The 20,246-nt window shown below is 42.1% G+C and overlaps 1 protein-coding gene across 6 annotated transcripts in view; it reads left to right on the forward strand.

Moving 5' to 3' along the window:
• Positions 1 to 20,246, forward strand: part of agap1 (ArfGAP with GTPase domain, ankyrin repeat and PH domain 1) — a 689,020-nt gene that overhangs the window by 534,232 nt on the left and 134,542 nt on the right. For 5 of the 6 annotated variants that reach the window (XM_041200794.1, XM_041200795.1, XM_041200790.1 and 2 more), the window contains one exon: positions 7,748 to 7,909. In XM_041200794.1, coding sequence (XP_041056728.1) covers positions 7,748 to 7,909 — 162 coding nt within the window. Of the gene's footprint in view, positions 1 to 7,747; positions 7,910 to 20,246 lie in introns of those variants that run through there. The other variant, XM_041200793.1, reaches the window with a different exon arrangement.

The raw sequence follows: 20,246 nt of genomic DNA on the forward strand, positions 1-20,246 counted from the left end.
AATCTGGCAAATGGAGTATAATGTAGCATAATGTGAGGTTGTCCATTTTGGCAGGACGAATGAAAAAGAGGCATATTATCTAAACAGTGAGAGATTCCCGAGCTCTGAGATGCAGAGGGATCTGGGTGCCCTAGTGCATGCATCGCAAAAGGTTAGTAATCACGCACAGCAAGTGATTAGCAAAGTTAATAGAATGTTATCGTTTACTGTGAGGGGAATTGAGTACAAAAATAGGGAGGCTATGCTTCAGTTATAGAAGGCATTGTTGAGACCATGCCTGGAGTATTGTGTACAGTATTGGTCTCCTTATTTGAGGAAAGCTGTAAATGCATTGTAAGTAGTTCAGAGAAGGTTTACGAGATAAATACTTGAAATGAGCGGGTTGTCTTATGAGGAAAGGCTGGACATCCTAGGCTTGTATCTGCTGGAGTTTAGAAGAGTAAGAGGTGACTTGATTGAAACCTTTAAGATTCTGAGGGGTCTTGACAGGGTGGATATGAAGAGGATGTTTCCTCTTGTGGGAGAATCGAGAACTAGGGGTCACTGTTTCAAAATAAGGAGTCGCCCATTTGGAACAGAGATGAGGAAAAAACTTTTATCTCAGAGGTTGTGAGACTTTAGAATTCTCTTCCTCAAAAGGTGATTGAGGTGGAGTCCTTGAAGACCTTTAAGGCAAGGTAGATAAATTCTTGAGAAGCAAGGGGGTGAAAGGTTATTGGGGGTAGGCAGGAATGTGAAGTTAAAATCAGATCAACCATGATCTTATTGAATGGCAGAGCAGACTCCAGGGGCTGAGTGGCCTACTACTCCTGCTCCTAATTCGTATGTTCGTATTTAAATAAAGGTTACACCCTTAGAACTCATATCCTTACCTGAGGATCAAACATTGGAAAAGCAGTTCTCATAACATCAGTGATTTCAATTAAAAGCCTCCATATAAAATAGAAAGAACTTTCATTTATATAGCACCTTTTGTGACCTTAGGACGTACCAAAGCTCCTTGCGGCCAATGAAGTACTTTGAAATGTCATCACGACTGTTGTAACCTAGGAAACGTAACAGTCAATATGCGCACAGCAACATCCCACAAACAGCAAATTGGCTGCCTTTGTTTCCTATCTTGTAACAGTAATTGGAACAGATAATCTGCTCATTACATCATTGAGGGATAAACACTCGCCACGACACTGGGGAGAGCTTCCCTGCTGTTCTATGAAATCGTGTCCAGGTATATTGAACATCCAGTTAAGAGGGCAGGTGGGGCCTGGGTTTAACACCTCATCTGAAAGACAGCACCTCCATCAGTGCAGCACACCCTCAGCACTGCACTGGGAATGTAAGATGGGTTATGTGTTCCAGTCTCTAAAGTGGGACATGAACCCTCAGAGGCAGAGGTGAGGGGAGGATGCCAGTGACCATAGCAAGGGTAGCGCATTCCTAAAAGGAAATTGTGGCAGGATTTTTTTAAAAAAGCAAAGCAAGTGAATCTCTCCTGTGTATCCCTATCAATGCGGTCCATTAGAAGAATGAAGCTTTCCTGCTGTACATCACTGTAATGTGTAATAAAAGTAATCTTGCATGGAAAGATAACATCTTGGTGCTCATCTGTGGCAACTCCAGGGATGTGCTTCAGGCCTCTATGCCAACACATAGCTTGCTTCCAGCTGTACATACAACCAAGTCCTTAGTGTAGTAGTGTTGGGAAGGAGTAGAAAGCAGCCCCTAAGGGCTTTAAAGAATGGAATTTCACACCCAAATGCTACACTGTGAGATAATCGTTTAGGGCTATGCTGAATGCTTGTTTCCAATTGGAGGGGAGGCAGCAAGTGCATAGTTTGTGGGGGATCTTGCGGGGGGACTAGAGGGAAATATTTGACTGCAGTATCATTAAGTGCTTAAATACTGTGTGATGGAAATCAGTATAACACTCAGAGATACAATTTTTCAACTGTTTCCGGACAGGTTTAAAGATTGTCTAAGTGGTTTGTATTAATAGAAAATAATAATACATTGATTGTGCTGGGGTCTGACCCAATTACTTAGATATTCATATATTAGGAAACTAATAGAACTTAATTCTAATAATCACTTTTAATTAGGAGTAAACATTTTGAATTCCGATCTCGGATTTGCGGTCAGTGGCGAAACGAGGTGTTTACCACTGACCTTGAAGAAGGCTGTCCACAAACATCCAGTGATCCCTGTGGTGTGGTTTTCCCTGTCAATGGAGACAGTTTCAATCTGATGACATGTCAATTGGATCTCCAGGCATGCAGCAGCAGTGACATCAGTTGGATAAGCAACCAATCACATTGAAGTATTCACACACAAGACAGAAATTTAAAAGCAATTAATATCATTCACTTATTTTTAATTTAAATTTTCCAGATCATAGAATAATAGAATGGTTACAGCAGAAAAGGAGGCCATTTGGCCCATCATGTCTGTGCTGGCCCTCTGAAGGAGTAATAAATCTAGTGCCACACCCCCACCTTCTCGCTGTAGTCCTGCGCATTCTTACTTTTCAGATAATAATCCAATTCCCTTTTGAAAGCTTCAATTCAACCTGTCTCCACCACACACTCGGGCAGTGCATTTCAGGTCCTAGCTACTCGCTGAATGAAAAATTTTTTCCTTATGTCGCCATTGCTTCTTTTGCCAATTACCTTAAATCTGTGCCCTCTGACTTTCAATCCTTCCACCAGAGGGAAAAAGTTTCCTTCAATCCACTCTGTCCAGACCCCTCATGATTTTGAACCTCTATCAAATCTCCCCTCAACTTTCTCTACTCCAAGGAAAACAGTATAGCAAAATAAATTATTAGGGCTAGATTAAGATTGAAGCTAAAATAAATATAACTTTTTCAATATTTAAAAAATGTAAGTAGAACTTAGTATCATTATGGAAAAATTTGACATTCCACGCATAGAAATTTAGCTTTTCAAGGCCAGTGAGGTGTTCAGCAGTGATTATGAACTTAGTATGCCACTGAAAGCCCAGTTACACCTCATTCAACAAGGTTTAACCTTTTCAATGGATTTTACACTGTGATCTATGAGTAAAAATGATCTCCATTGATTTCCATGATTGGAGTCTGGGGGTAGGGAGGCTTGTGGGGGAATCCTCAACAGTGTACCCTTAGGAGAAGCATAAAATCACTGACAGCAATTTCCGGATTTCCATGTTATTAATGCAATGGAGTAATGACGACAGACACTGACTTTCACTGTCATTACTACCGCAAAATCCAGGCCAATGTTTATCAGTAAGTGGATTTCAAAAATAATTCCTGAGTATCATTATTCTTTTTTAAACTGTTCAAATTGTCATATCATTCAGTATGAAATACAGCAAGATACTTTAAAGAGCGTTTAATATAACTGATGTAACAATTCATTGCAACTCAATATCTTGTCACAATTAAAAAAATAATTCTCCATATCAGTTCCAGTCAAATGTACATATTTCAAATCTTGCACAGTGAACAGTGATATATTCCCTGTGTCAATTGTCAGCGCTATTTTTAGGGGAATACAGACAATACACTGAGCATTGAGTGATGTATGTAATATAATTGAGGGGTTCAGGTAGTTCACAGACGGTGTAATGAACAGCCAGGAGTGAGTAACAGGGTAGCAAAAGTGAAATATTGTAAATGCTGGAAATCTGAAACCAGAACAGAAAATGCTAGAAAACACTCAGCAGGTCAGGCAGCATCTGTGGAGCAAGAGCCAGAGTTAATGTTTCAGATATATGATCTTTCGGCAGAACATGAGTAACAGGATGCTGTTCACTCCCTCTTCATGAAATGTGATGTAAGACTAGGGCAAAGGAGGCATAGCTTAGCTGTCATTCATACCATTGTGTGCAATATAACAATGTTACAATTAAAATGAGAGATTTCATCAGTCACAGTGTATACACAGCACAGAAAGCTGGCATTGTCTCTGAAGAGCTGTTCCTTTTGGACAGACCTGTGAAGTTAAGTTTACCAATTGTCTCCCATAGGGGGAAAAGTGCTCAAGAAGGACTAGATGGAGATGTAACTACAACATTGCAGCTCCAACTCTTCCCTCAGTTCTTTCAATATGGCTCCCATCGAGAACACTGGACAGGTGAATCTATTCTACTGTGGCCTCTAGAGGTATTCAAAAGTCATGAGGGGTCTGGACAGAGTAGATAGGGGGAAACTGTTCCCACTTATGAAAGGATTGACAACACAAGTGCAGAGATTTAAAATAATTAGCAAACAAATCAAAAGCAATATGCGAAAAAAATTTTCATGCAGCATGTGAACATATGAATTAGGAGCAGGAGTAGGCCATTCAACCCCTCGAGCCTTCTTTGCCACTCAATAAGATCATAGCTGATCTGATTGTGGCCTCAACTGCACATTCCTCCAACCCCCGAGTGGTTAAGTTCTGGAATACACTGCTTGAGACTGTGGTGGAGGCAGGTTCAATCGAGATAGTCAGAAGAGAATTAGACTGTTATTTGAAGAGGAAGACTGCACAGGGTTATAGGGAAACGGTGAGGGAATTGCACTCAGTGAGTTGCTTTTTTGGAGAGCTAGCTGGTGTAGGCACAATGAGCTGCATGGCTTCCTTCTACACTAACAATTCTGTGTGGTTCTGTGATTAACACCTGGGTGCCCAAGAGCCACTTCTTTAGCGCTGGAATTTATAATTTACCCATCAGCTTTCTGCCCCAAAACATAGGCCAAGCACCATTTACAACCAGAGGGCCCCAAGCCTCTTCTGGTGCCAGTCTTAAGCCTGATGCCATTTGGGGGATTTCCCCTATAGGAACTTGCACACTCAAGTATGTGATATATATCAACATTCTGTTCCATCAAGCCAACCTTGTGTGATGTTGCTCTATTTTATCTGCAGAGATATTATTGTAACCCATTTCCTTTAAATATTTGTACTGGGTGTTTTTTCTTTTGCTTGCCACGGGGATGAATTCTAAAGTTTCTTCATGCCTTGTGATCTTGAGTTCAACCAGGGTCGAAGGAATTAATGTTATATTAACGCTCTGGAAAAGAAATGGCCAACGCCCATGGGAGCCATAAATGACATGACTAATGTACGCCTGACTATCTGTACCAGCTCAAGTATTGCCCAGATTAATGATGTCCCACTCCACCCACCTTGCCACCCTACCCTAACTATAGCCAATGCCAATGTGGAAGGAAGGCGAAGCTGTGATATAAAGACCACCTAAAGAGAGATCCCAGAGGAAAGCTTGGAACAGGCCGATATCTGGAGGACTCAGCAGAAGCTCATGGACAGATCTTTCTAACTTAACTAACTTTCAATTGCACATCTTCCCAGTGAACAAATTGACTGCTAAAGATGGAGTCTGGAGTTATCATTGCGGTTTAGTAAAAGAATAAACTTTTAACTGAACTCACACTGGTGGATCAAATAATCTTTCCACCTTTTGTGCTTGTTTCATCAGGCTGATTTTTGGGGTTTCAGGCTCATTTTAATGCGGTAATATAGAACAGATCCTGGCCCCCTGACTTGTGTTCCTTTTCTTTGTAAGTTATTTACACATTTTGTATGTAAGATATATTTCTAATTATAGCTAACATTTCCTTTGGCTTCAAACTAGGCTGATTTATCAGTACTGAGTCTGGAAATTGATAATTACATGGGATATTATATAATGCACAATGATTTGAAAATGATTTGTCATGCTTATTTCAAGAAATAATGGTTTCAACACAGCTTTGCAAAAGAGTCATACGGATCCGAAGCATTGGTTCTGTTTCTCTCTCCACAGATACTGCCAGATCTGCTGAGTATTTCCAGTATTTTTTGTTTTTGTTTCAATACAGTGTTGTGTTTGTAAGGTTATGATTTTACAACAAACCTGGCATAAATTGTTCTCCTACTTCAATACTTCCGCTTCCTCCCCCCCCCCCCCCCCCACCACCACCACCACCATTGTTCTGGAGAAACGGAAGCCAACTTTGGTGCCTACACTGTCACCTTCACTGAGGCCAGCAGAGACTGGAGACTGAATATGGGTCTTTCTGGGCCTGCCTGGATTGGTACCAATGGGTGTCTTTGGTGTTGGTTATCATGCAGTGTGCTACATTGATCATGGCTGGCTTGAAAGCCTTATATTTCAGCAGACAGCAAATAATTCTTGGCATCTCTCCACCTCAGGTTTGCTGGTTGTAAAAGCCCATGTGAAGTTTGCCCTTTCACACTATGTTCTGCAATTGCTGCTGTTGCTACCCTGCCAGAACTGTAGCTGTGCATCTGAATGAAGCAACTGCATGTTGTTCCCCAGCCTATGCATTTATAGTTTGTTCTTCAGCCAACTAACAAACAAAGAAAAGATGCTTACAATGTCAATCATGTACTGGAGTTAGCAAAGAGATGGCAGGAAATCTACTCCTTTCACATCTTGCAGGAATTGTCAGTGTTCCAAGATTGTCCTGGAGCCCCCACGAGTTCGAGATTAATCTCTATGATGCTACTACGAGTAACCCAGGAGTAAAGCCATAGAGGCATTAAAAAATTGTGATTTCTATTTTTCTTCATTTTTTATTTACAGTAATATTGGAGGCTGGGTAAAATGGCTGTTTGCCAGCCAAACATCATCCTTTCGCATAATTAACAGAAGGTTTACCTTCCAATTGTCCTTGGATGGCAAGACACCCCAAGGATGGCAATGGTGGGGAGATTGGGGCAGAGGGGTTGGAGGCAGGTGGTCAATAAGAGGGAGGGGCAAAGATACTAAATGACATAGTTCTAAAGAGTGTACAGGGACAGAGCGAACTGGGACTGCATGTGCATAGACTTTTGAAGCAGCAGGACATATTGAGAGTACGGTTAGCAAAGCATAAAGGGGTCTTGAGCTTCATAGATTGAGGTTCTGAGTACAAAATCAGAGAGGTTATGCTGAACCTTTATAAAGCTCAGGTTAGGCCACAACTGCATTTAGTTCTGATCACCACGCTTTAGGAAGGATGGTACTTAAAAGGATGCAGAGGAGATTTACCAGAATGGTTCCAGGAATGAAGGATTTCAGAGACGAGGTTAGGTGGGAGAAACTGGGGTTGTTCTTCTTGGAACAAAGGTGATTGAAGGGAGAGTTGATAGAAGTGTGCAAGGTTATGATGGATTTAGAAATGGCAGACAAAGAAAAGTTGTTCACATTGATCATGCAAAGACGAGGGGACACAGATTTCAGGTTTTGGGCAGGGATGCAGAGAGGATGTAAGGAAGAACTTTTTTACTCAGTGAGTAGTAATAACCTCGCTGCCTATGAGAGTTGTGAAAGCGGGGATAATGAATAATTTCAAAAGGAAATTGGATGAGCACTTGAGGAAAATAAACTTGCAGGGCTATGGAAATAGAATGAGGGCATGGGCTGACTGGATTTCTCTACAGAGAGTCAACATGGACTCAATGGGCCTTCTGCGTCATAATGATCCTATGGCTTTATTTGACAAAACCTCCAGGAATATGCCCAAGTAACATTAGCCACCCTAAATCTTCCATATCTTTACTGACTCCAGGAAGGGTGAGATAAGGTAATTCTTTGTCTTCTGTGTACGTATATAAAATACTTGGGAGATCTGAGGCCGCGTGTGATTCCAGTATTCCAAATGTCGATTCCAGTTAGCTACAGTTAGGATTTTCCTTTAGACCATGTGTCAGAAGTGTTGAAAAGTCATTGCGCTGAATCATTTCTCATTATGTTTTCTTTTGGATTTCTGTTGAAGATACTGGCCTGGGAGATTCTGTCTGTTCAAGCCCCAGCATATCAAGCACCACCAGTCCCAAGCTCGAGCCTCCACCTTCACCCCACGCCAACAGGAAGAAGCATCGCAGGAAGAAGAGCACTAGTAATTTCAAAGCAGATGGCATCTCGGGCACAGCAGAAGGTAACCCACTGTGTTTATACTTTGTCGTTCCTTAATAGTGTTTACCATTGACTACATTCAAGTTGTTTAGGGGATTGTTCATTTAAGGAAAAGGAGCAAGAGCCTAGGGCACTCAAGCATTCAGATTCCTACTTGTGTGAGTCTGTGCTCCAGTTTGAAAGGTTTCCCAAATCTGTTGCATTATAAGTATGGCCTATTCTTAAGATTGGTTATGTGGTGTTTATAACAGTATCAATTCAGTTTGGTGGTCATTGACATTGGGAATGTTGCTTACACAGGAAGGCTGGACATGAGTTGATGCTTCACATATTCATCACATGGTAGGTTCCTGAAAGTGTAGGTGTCTTTTTTTTCCCTTGAGAAAACAGGAGGTGAATTGTTCTGCCTTGCTCTTGCACTCTTCTGCTTGGCGGGGAGTAGGTCAGCTATCCACCATCTTGATTGGATATTGCTGGGGGTCTATGCTTTTCCCCATTCTTCTGGTCAGACAGAAGAGATGACATTGCTCAAGTGGGCGTTCTTGTGAGACACTGAGAGTCAGTAGACCCATTTGGAGTTAAAAGACATCGCTTGATTCTGTCCTTGCTCCACTCAACACAAGAAATTCCACCAGTTGGCACCAGGGAGTGATCAAGAGCTAGAATCCCATTTGTTTTCATTTTCTCTTGGTAACTGTGCTCACATTCTGGCCAGTTGCAGAACCTCCACTGTTATTTTGTCAAACATCACAAACTCAGCACAATCTGCAATAAACACTTCCATTTATGTAGTGCCTTTAGTGTAGACAAACATCCCAAGTTGCTTCAAAGTCGGCTCTTCTATAGAGCTCAATGCCTGCTGATGCATTTACTGCCTGGCTGAATCCCAAGTTCTAACCGCAGATCCAGAGACACTATCACAGGATGTTTTCCCAGAAGCCTTGTTAGTGTTTTCCTTTTACAGTGCCCCTTTGAACAAGTCATGCCTGCCTGAAGGTTGAAATTTGTCAAGACTTGATGCCTCTCTGCCTCTTCCCTTAATCCTGACATGCCCTGAATTTGCAGCTATAGTGCAAGTGGATTTGAAATGTGGTTCCGAGCAGCAATCACCCTTCGCAACAACAATTCATCTATAATCCGACTCTTTAATTGCCAGCTTTAAGGTATCAGGGGATGATTATCTGAGGCACTTATGTGCCATTTCAAAATGGTCCTAGATAACCCTCAAGTCTATCTCCCAAAACTAGGTCCTTGATGCTGACATGAATTCAAATGGAAGTTGGGTTTGGCCAGATGGTATGGTGCATTGGTGTGGTACATTCCATAAGTTATTTCTTCCCTTTGATTGACATGTGAACAACATGCTCATACGCTGTTTGATTGCATGTGTTTGTTCGTTAACGCTCCTTATATCGCTTTAGGATGTTTTACAATGGTAAAGGCAGTATCTAAATGCAAGTTGTTGTTTTATTTGATGAAATGGTTCTGTGATATGTGTCATGGTATTGCTGACTAGATAAGTGAAAAGATCAGTTGGCTAATTTAGAATCACACCCAGTTACTGGTGGCCGCGCCTTGACTTGCCTTGGAATACGCACCTTACATCTCCCCAAGTCTCTACCTCACTTTCCTCCTTCAAGACAATCCTTACAACCGATGTCATTTGACTTAATATCTCCTCATGTAGCTCTGTGTCATCTTGGTACGTTAAGTTGTTGTTTATCAAAATATCACCCCTAACGTGTTTGCAGTGTGATACCTCGCCAGCACAACACTATAATGCCAGTGTTTTAGAGAATGGCAACTCTTGCTTGTAATATCAGATTTGCAATGTCTACATTCCACATCATGTCTGTTGGGGATGGGGGTTTGGTAGTGGCAATCATAGATGTTGTAAATCTTGAAGTTCTGTTTATTTAACTGCCAGCAATCTGGTCCTTTCACCACTACGAGGGATAAGATGGTTCCTCCTATGCCATTTTCCCTTTGGTGGGGTGTGATGCCATTGTATGAAGACATTTCAGTATTGCCTAACCACTTCATACTTGCTCTGTGGAGCAGATCAAATGGATGTGACCTGTAAGTAATCTAACTGTCAGAGTCCAGGCTTTAGAAGAGTCGCAAATGAGAAAATATTAAGTCTCTTTCTTTAAACCATAAAAATTGCAATTACTAATATAGGTGATTAAATCAGCAGGCATAACCCAAAATATTAAATTGATAAGAAATTGTGTTTTTTTTTTGCGTTTTCATTTCACACATCACTCAGATCAGCTAATCAATCGTTAACTTGCAGAGCTTTAAAGTTCACTATTGGTTCCAGATATTTGAAACCTCCATTAGCATTCCTTTCAGAAGAAAGGTTTCATTGAGTGCAGTACCAAGACTCAGTCATTATTTAAAAGTTCTGGATACTGCGCAAAGGTGTCCAACCTCTTAATGAACTGCAAGTCCTTGCCAAGTACTTCAACTAAATGCTGATATGAAACTTGTAGTTATTTTAGTTCAGTGCAGTATGATGTGACTGTTGCTTAATGGGAGCACTGGGTCAGATGGTTGTAGATTCAAGACCCCCATTGCAGAGACTTGAGCACAAAATCTAGGCTGACACTCCAGTGCAATACTGCATTTAAAAGATCCTATGACACTATTTGGATAAGAGAGCAGGGGAGTTCTCCCAGTGTAGTGGCCAAAATTTACCCCTCACCCAAACCCACCAAAAACACTTATTGCATTGCACAAGTTAGCTGTGGCTAACCTATATTACAACAGTGACTACACTGTGGAAATAAAGCATTGTCTGTGAAGTGCTTTTGAACATTCTGAGGATGTGAGGGATGAGGATACAAATGCAAATTCCTAGTCTTTGACCATTCAGAAAATATTGCCTTTCTCAGATCCGAAGGGAATGATCTCACATTTCCCCATATTGATTTTTATTTGCCACAGTTATGCCAATTCACATCATCTGTCCATGTCCCTTTACCTCTCCCATCAACATAATTTATTGTTCCATGTGCAAATTTGGATATGCAGTGCTCTATTCTTTCATTCAAGATGTTAATTAATGTCTCTGTGAAAGCTGAGGATCCAGTGCAGATTCCTGGGGAACACCACTTGTCAAATTTTGCCAATCAGAATATTCCCTTAATTCTTAGCACCACACTCCCACTATCTCCAAGTTCTCACCCATTACCAACCCTTGACACAAGGGTATCTCCAATTCCAGGCATTGTCAGTTTTACCAATGATCTCTTGCACAGAACCTTATCAAATTCCCTCTGTAAGTCAATATAGGCAATATCTGTAGACACTCTCTTATCCACCATGCTAGTGGCCTATTCAAAAAATGTAACCAGATTAACCAGAAGCGTAGACATGATCTACTTTTCACAAACAAGGAGCCCTTAATCAGATCGTTCCTTTCAAAGTATTCAGTCATTCTGCCCCTGTTGATTGATTCCGGTAACTTGCCCATTAATTATGTTATCCCAACAGTCTGCCTCCTTTCTTAGATACTAAATTTCGAAAACTTCAGAAAATTAGGACTAACACATCTGTAATTTCTTTATTTCTTTTAATACTGTAGGGTCAAAACCATCAGGTCCTGGAGCTTTGTCTATCATGAGTCCCATTATTTCCTCCATTACTTTTGTTTTTGTTTTCATTAAACCTGTTAAGTTCCTCACTGTCTTATTTTTAGGTTCCCTAATATAGCTAATGTATTATCCTTTCTCATTCATAATTTCAAATCTCCTTGGTAGGCCCCTTGTTTTTCGAGTGCGTCCAAGCTCCAAGTGATTTCATCGCCTCCTGTGGGTCCTTTCTTGACTGAAGAGCCCAGTGGGGGATCGGGATGGATGTCCACAGAACTGGCAGTTCATGTTGCCATTGTTGGTACCTGGGGGAACTAATACAGCTGTGTCGCCTCTGGCCTTCCTCTGGGCATGTCGGATATTGCGAGTTCGCTATAGAACATGCTGAACCAAATTTCGGCTTTTGCCTCCATGTGGGCTGGTCGGCTGCAGTGCTTTCCCAATACTGAAACCTGTAAGGCTCCATTTTTTTAGGGCGTCCTCATATCGTTACTGACCACCTTGAGATCATTTGCCCTGAGACCCGTTCCCTGTAGAAAATCTGCTTGGGGATTCATAGTCATCCATTCTGGAGTCAAGGCTTGTCCATCAAATTGAACTTTCTTGGGGGGTAGTCTCTGTGCTGTTGAGCCTAGCATGATGAAGCACTTAGTATAAAAGCAAAATACTGCAGATGCTGGAGTTCTGTAATAAAAACAGAAAGTACTGGAAAAACTCAGCAGGTCTGGCAGCATCTGGGGAGAGAGAATAGAAATTAACGTTTCGAATCCAATATGTCATCTTTGGAACTGAACGGAACTTTACGTTAATTCTGTTTCTCTTTCCCCCCCCCCACCACCCAGATGCTGCCAGACCTGCTGAGTTTTTTCAGCACTTTTTGTTTTTATCATGATGAAGCACCTCGTTATTTGTGAATACAAATGCACAGCACTCATTCAACAAATCTAGCACTTCCTTACTGTTCATTATCACCTGCATGCATCTGTCTCTAATGGACATGAATTCCCCTTTACCACTCTCTTCCTTTTAATATATTTATAAAACTTCTGCAATTAAACATGGCATTCTTTGGAGTTTTTTTTCCACTGCTTTCGCTTATAGCAGTTTTTACATTCTTTATGTCTCTTTGTTGGTTTTCATTGCCCTCCCAGTCTCCTGAATTTTCACTTCTCCTTGCATTTGTTTGAGCCTTTTCTTTTAGAATTCTTATTTTGTACTTGTTCTCCTTCTTTCGCTAAATTTATCAACAGGAGGATTGAGATGATCTGATTTCCCCAGAATTCAAATTGCATCGATCATCTGTAGCAACTCTTGATGCCCGCCTACTTTTTAGACCTCACCCATTTATTTGTAAGTCACTTGAGCAGTGTGAAAATGAAATGCAGTAGTGGGAACTTCAGTTGGGTCAGAAGTAGGCCAATAGAGAAGAGGTAAATTAAATTCCTCTTAGAAGTGTGGATTTTTTTGAAAATCTTCCGATCAAAGGATATTCTTCCTTTCTCTTCTGAAGGCGCTAAGGTGTCAGTATATTGTTCAAATAGCCATTCTTCGCATGTGAGCCTTGACTATGTGTGTAGGTAAGCTATTCAATTGTGATAGGCAACACAATTGCTTTCCTAGAAGTTGTGATCAAGTGAGGGAAAATTGATATTCTTTTTATCCACTTACTAACGCAGCAATAGTGAGGTCAATTGCCACCTGGCTGAAATCAGGTAACTTGGTACATATCATTGATCCCAGTCAGGTCTGCTTGGTGTTTTACTGTACCTCACTATGTCACTGGGAAAGCCGATATTTTAATAAGACCCCTGAATGTCTGTAATATTGTTTTGTCACACTTATACTAATAGTGAACATATACTAACATGGTTTCCTCCTGATGTGAAGAAGACTCGCAACTGTTCCCCACCCTCCCAATCTCCAATTTGCAAATTTTGTACCCATTCCCTGTTGGATTTGTACAGGCTTCCATTGCCTAGAGTTACCTCTCCCGTGGGATCTCACTGACCTTCTGATTTCCGGTCTTGATTTTAACCCCAGTTTTCAGTGACTGATAAACCGTTTTCAGAGACTGCCTAGGACAATGCTGTAGGGTTCATTATAAATTACAGATTAAAACTCCTGGTTAGACATGTAATCTTGATTTGCCAGGCTCTGAGATGAATAGCCACTGATTTATGCAAATAGTTGGTGACAGGGTAACTGATTCCCAAGGGCCCATCAGGTGCCTTCCCGAAGCCTGTAGTGACAACTGGTAAACAACTGCATTAAGCTTGGCAGCAAATAATGTTTCAGTGACACGCATGTTAACATTTGTCAGTGCCGATTTTTGATCAGAGGCATAACTTGCACAAAATGAATTGACTGTTACCTCATTATTTACCAACTGCGAGAGGTTAAATACACAACCGACTTGCCTCCTTAAGAGCATGCGAGTATACAAATTCAATAAAGTGTCTAGCTGGTGTATTTAAAATCTATAAATCACTGAAGGTCAGGAGACTTACTGAACCTTCACTGGTGAGGGGGCAAATCATTCTGAGCTGAACACAAACTATAGAAGCTTGCTGACAGGATGAGATCCTGTTCACTTGTTTCATTGTAAGGCTGCAAACATAGCTTCGTAAGGAAAATACGTGTTGGTAAAAATGCACTTGCCTAATTTTTCATGGCAGTGATTGGTTGTTGCAGAAACCCATTTTGAACAACCTCACATTAAGAAACCATTCATATAAGTTCCACCCTAATTACAGTCATTCATAACCAGCACTTAAAGAGTGAGCGCCACAATCAGGGCTCCTTTGAGAACAGTTTTTAAAGAATTATCATCAGCTTTCCCTTCCTTCTCCCCAGCCCCAATGTATAAACACGCACACACATTCTTTCAATTGACCTAAGATTTTGAATGATTTTCTGTTTAAACTGGCATCATCAGGTGTTGCTGAGGAGAGTAACTCGCGGCAGGGTTGGGGGGGAGGAATGTATTAAGTTTGACAGTGCAGGAGAGCGAGCTGGGTTAATGTGTATGGTTCAAATTACACGATCAATGAAGTACCCCAAAAAATAACTTTGAGCAGTCCAGCAACTTTCTATATTGGCTTAGAAGGGAATAATATCGTGCCAAGTTACTCCTCCTCGTCACCATCCTGCGTTACGGACTGTATCTGTACTGATGTTAATCTAGCTCCGTCACCCTGCCAGGTTGGTAATATTTCCCATTAGTGACTAAGTCCCCACAGCAGCTAATGCAGCACCCTCAGCCTGTCGGGTGTGGTAACTCCTCCTGTCTCAGCCCTGTGTTAATGATTTGCACTGCAGTAACTTTCCAGCTTGTTCCTTCAATAATATCATTGGTTCTCATTTCAAAACCAAAATATCCCAGAAGTTGACCAAGGAAAGAGTGAGATAGATAATAAGATCGCTTCATGATTGTGTCTGTAACTGATTTTTCTTTTAGCCACTTCAGTGTTTTATTTGCAAATGTTGGGGCCTTTTTCCAATGTGGAACTTCCAGTTACCTGTATAGATTATGTTATTAGAGCAACTATTCTTATATTGTTAAATGATTTGCCTTCAACCAGAAATCAATTAAGGTTTGTTGGCAAAGAAATGTGTAGATTTTATCATGGGTATATTAACATCAACTGGAACTGATGAGAATATCTCTTTTTTTTTTTTTGCCAGGGAAGGGCTGCCAGTGCTAAGGGCCTTTGGTGCTCAGGATCATTATCTATCTCTCTCAGGTCAAGTGCAGCACAAAAAAAATCTTCCTTTACCCTGGTCCAACAAAACGCGTTAACCTGCATCTCAGCAAACCCCTCCCACGACTGTGCTAGCTGCTCCTGAGCAATCACCCTCACTTAGATCCCCAATCTGAGAGCAAAAAGAAGTCAGTGTTTACGTCTTCATCAAAAAGATCAGTCCCTTTGAGATTTAATTTTCTTCCAATCCTTTCATGGGATGTGGGCATCGCAGGGTAGGCCAGCATTTATTGCCCATCCATAATTGCCCTTGAGAAGGTTGTGGTGAGACATCTTCTCAAACAGCTGCAGTCTCTCTGGTTCAACTTTTTTGTAGTGGTTTGCTACAGCTGAGTGGTTTGCCAGGCCACTTCAGAGGGCAATTAAGAGTCAACCACATTGCCGTGGGTCTGGAGCCACATGTAAGCCAGACCAGGTAAGGATGGCAGATTTCCTTCCCTAAAGGGCATTAGTGAACCGGATGGGTTTTTATGACCATTGACAATAGTTTCATGGTCACTATTACTGAGACTTTCAATTCCAGATTTATTAATTAATTGAATTGAAATTCCATCAGCTGCCATGGTGGGATTTGAACCCATGCCCCAGAGCATTAGCCTGCACCTCTGGATTGCTAGCCCAGTGACATTGCCACTATGTCACCCCAAAATGGCATTAGAGCAGCAGTAACAGTGTGTCTAGTGACAGACAGTGACCACTATTTTAGTCCATCTTCTCACCTTCAGTTCTGCCCACCCAAATTGCCTGGACATGCATTTTCTTGTTACTATTATTGTTTGATTTCCACAACACCTACCTGTATCCCTATCTTTATACATCGGTATCAAGTGCACATACTGAAAACTGCCTGGGCTTTCCTGGGTGGTCTTAGATTTATAATAATCAAAGTCAGTTGCAACTTTTTTTTTTGATCCCCCAAATGGAGTACTGTGCACAGTTTTGGTCCCCTTACTTGAGGAAGGATGTAATTGCATTGGAGGCAGTTCAGAGGAGGTTCACTAGATTGATTCCAGAGATGCAGGGTTTGTCTTATGAGGAGAGATTGAGCAGTTTAGGCCTATACTGGCTAGAGTTTAGAAGGATGAGAGGAGATCTAATTGAGGTATATAAGATGCTAAAGGGGATAGACAAAGCAGACGTGGAGAAGATGTTTCCCCTTGTGGCGCATTCTAGAACGAGAGGCCATAGTTTTAGGCTAAGGGGTGGTAGATTTAAATCAGAGATGAGAAGGAATTACTTTTCTCAAAGGGTGGTGAATCTGTGGAATTCACTACCTCAGAGTGCAGTGGATGCCGGGACGCTGAATAAATTTAAGGAGGAGATAGACAGATTTTTAATTAATAAAGGATTGAAAAGTTATGGGGAGAGGGCGCGAAATTGGAGTTGAGGCCGAAATTAGATCAGCCATGATTGTAATGAATGGCGGGGCAAGCTCGAGGGACTGAATTGCCTACTCCTGCTCCTAGTTATGTTCTTATGTTATATTCCCATGTGTCTCCTGAAGATGTTAACTGACGGGGCTGAATTTAATGCCAGCGGAGGTATGGGCTGGAAAGCCGAGGGCAACCAATCTTTGGCTATTCCCAATGGCCCGAAACCGATTCTTTGTGCATTGAGCAATTAACTGCCTGCCATCAAGATGCCTGATTTTAAGACTGAAGATTCGTGCCCCCCCACAAGAGCTGCTGGCCAATTGGAGGGCCTGCAGCTCTTCAGTCCCAGCAGCGCCTCCAGGAATGGTGGCCGCAGTTCTTCAGCCCCAGCAGCGCCACCAGGAATGGTGGCCACAACTGGAACTGCAACAATGCAGGAGCAGTAGCAATGGGGAAGGCCCCTGTAATCCAGGTGAACAAGGTCAGAATTGCAGGGGTCAGCCAGACAGGTCAGGGGTGGTGGGGAGAGTGGTTGTTAATTATGATAATGGTGGTGGGGTGATATTTCTGCAAGTCAGCTCTTGCCGCTGGTGCGAGGACCCTCCATGGACCACGGGGGTGCTCAATCAAGAGGGTCCCCCACTTCCCCCTCCCTGAGCTCACAGAGAGGCCACCAGCTTTTACTGGGCAGTCTGCCCATGTGGAGGAGGGCCCCTTCCTTAATTAGCCGCTTAAGGGCTTCGATTGGCCTCTGAGAAGGAAGGCCATCCTCAACTTTCCCAGTCACCGATTGAATTAGGCAGAGTCAGGAAGATGACAAGGATTCCCTGCTTTCCCTCCAATTCTAGGGTCTGCGTTCTACCCACGCCCCCCCCCCCCCCCCCCACCCCTCCCAGCCTACCTCTCTCCCGTGGATCAGATTAAATTCTGCTCATGCTTGGGGTACAACTCCCTGAGAGGAATTTCCCAGTTTTCCATATTTCTTATTCATGGGATGCGGACACCTCGTCAAGGCCAGCATTTATTGCACACCCCTAATTGCCCCTGAGAATGTTGTGGTGAGCCACTTTCTTGATTACAACTGAGTTGTTTGCTTGGCCATTTCAGAGGGCAACTAAAAATAAACCACTTGTGGATCAGGTGTCACATATAGGCCAGACTGGATAAGAACATGAGTGAACCAGATAGGTTCCACTGCAGTAAGTCGTCATTTAACATTGCCTCGTTATGTTGTTATGCTTTAATGTCGGTAAGTTAATGGGACCTGTAATCTGAGCAGCACAAGATTCATTTTAACATTGTTTCCAACATGATCCGATTGGCGCCATTTTGAAGCAGCCTCTCCTCACTCTCCGACCTCCGAGTTGCGGCCTCATCCCAGACACCTTGAGTTGTGGCCTCTTCCCCACTTCCGAGTTGCGGCCTCATCCCCGATCTGCGCATAGCAGCCTCGTCCCTGACCTTCGAGTTGCCGCCTCTCCCCCACTCCCCGATGTCTGAGTTGTGGCCTCTCCCTCTCTCTAACCCACCCTACCCTGTCGCTGAACTCTCCCACTCCCTGACTCAACCTCTCACTGCTTCCTTCTCCTGGACTTGCGCTCCCGTTCAACATCTACATCCGATCCGAAGCTGGGGCTCTGATGTCATGGAAGCGCGAGTCCCAATGGTGCCGTAGTGCTGAACTGGGACTGCTACAATCCATGTGTTTTTTTAAATGACTGTTGAAGCTGCTCCTGCCTAATTGCTCTTCTCCCGTGCCTGCTCTCACAGTAAGGATTCAAAACAGGGAAGTGGCGAGTGGGAGCATTTAAAGAAAAACATGGAATATTTCAACTTAAAGGGTATAATGTTTTAATATTTGTTTCCCCCGGTAAGGAAGATCCTTCAGAACCTAACTACAGTTTTAACATTGTTTCCAATGGGAACCAATGTTTCACTTAAAGTTGTGATTTTCAGAAACGCAACTACAACTTTAAGTGAGGACCTGCTGTAGTTTCAAGGTTGCCAATTTTATTTAATTATAGTTTTAAATAATTAAATTTAACTTCCCCCATCTGTAGTGGTAAGATTTGAACACTCACCTCTGGAGCATTCATCCTCTGGATTGCTAGTCCAGCAACATAACCACGATGCTACCTAGATCAGTCAGTTTAGGTGACAAATGGTGAGATATATGACCATGAATGGACATTACAGTAATCTACACCTCTTGTCCTGAAGTCAATGCAACATGGCCTGAAAGTGTGGTGGAAGCTGGTTTAACCGAAGCATTCAAGAGGGAATTGGATTATTATCTGAGAAGGAAGAATGTGCAGGGTTGCAGAGAGAAGGCGGGGAGTGGCACTACATAAATTGCTTTTTTGGAGAGCCAGCACACACAACAGACCAAATGGCTTCCTGTGCTGTAACATTTCTGTAATTCTGTGATAATGATCAGGATTAGCAAACCTTGTTAACTATATTTTCCCCTCTCGAGCTGTGAAACCGCTCGGCCCAAACCCAATGTTTAGCTCACTTTTCTCTGAGTCAGAAGGATAGGGTTTAATTTGCAAATTGACTGCTGCATTTCATACCTTACAGCAGTAACTACTCTTCAAAAGTACTTCATTGACTGTAAACCACTTTGGGTTGTCATGAGGTCCTGAAAGGTCCTATATTAATGCAACATCATTATTTTATTTCGTATCTTCCATATTTTTCTCTTTTATTTGTTTTTCCCCCTTCCACCTCTCTCTCCCTCCTATCAGTTAAGATGAGCTAATATAGCACATATTAGGATTCAACCTAAGACCTTGTCAGTGACACCCAGTTATTACCAATTGAGCCATTAGAAACACAGTTGTAATTTTCTTAAATGCTTTTTATTAGGATTTCATAATAAAAACAATATCTAATATATCTATTCATTTTACTGGGATATATCTAATATGTTGGCAATATTTAATTGTACACAACCAAAAAAAGGGAGTGACAGCACTAAGAGACTATTTTGTATCATTTACAGATGTTTATCAGTGTGATGACATGCACACATGATATAAGGCAATGTGAGACACCTGGATATTTGCTTTGTAGGGTGGAGATAGGGAAAGCATCTGATAGATCAAAAGCTGCTGTCAAAAAGAAAGAACTTGTGTATATGTAGCATCTTTTGCAATCTCAAAATGTCCCAGAGCCAGGAGACTTCATGGAATTAGCACCATGGGATCTTTTACATCCAGATGGGGCCTCAGTTTAATATCTCATCCCAAAGGCGACACCTCCAACCATGTAGCACCCCCCCAGTCCTGCACTGAGTGTCAGCTTTGATTTTTGTACTTAAGTTGCTGGAGTGAGCCTTGAACTGACCACCTCTGACTGAGGTGAAGGCGCAAACCACTGAACTACTCAGAAAGCTGGCAGCAAGCAAATCCCTTTTATCTCTCAGTTGTATCACAACAGTGGCTTAGAATGCACTAGTAAGAAAGGGGAAGGTGGAATGGGAAGAGTGGGTGGCTTTCTAAATTTGCAAACCAAGACAAATCAAAGTGAGGGCTGAAGAGATGGTTCCTTTCAATGATTCGCCTCACTTCCCTTTGTGACCAGTTGTATCAGAGAAGTTCAACAGAGCTGGCACAGTTTAAGAGGCA

Source organism: Carcharodon carcharias, chromosome 12, assembly GCF_017639515.1.
Source record: "Carcharodon carcharias isolate sCarCar2 chromosome 12, sCarCar2.pri, whole genome shotgun sequence".
Lineage (NCBI taxonomy): Eukaryota > Metazoa > Chordata > Chondrichthyes > Lamniformes > Lamnidae > Carcharodon > Carcharodon carcharias.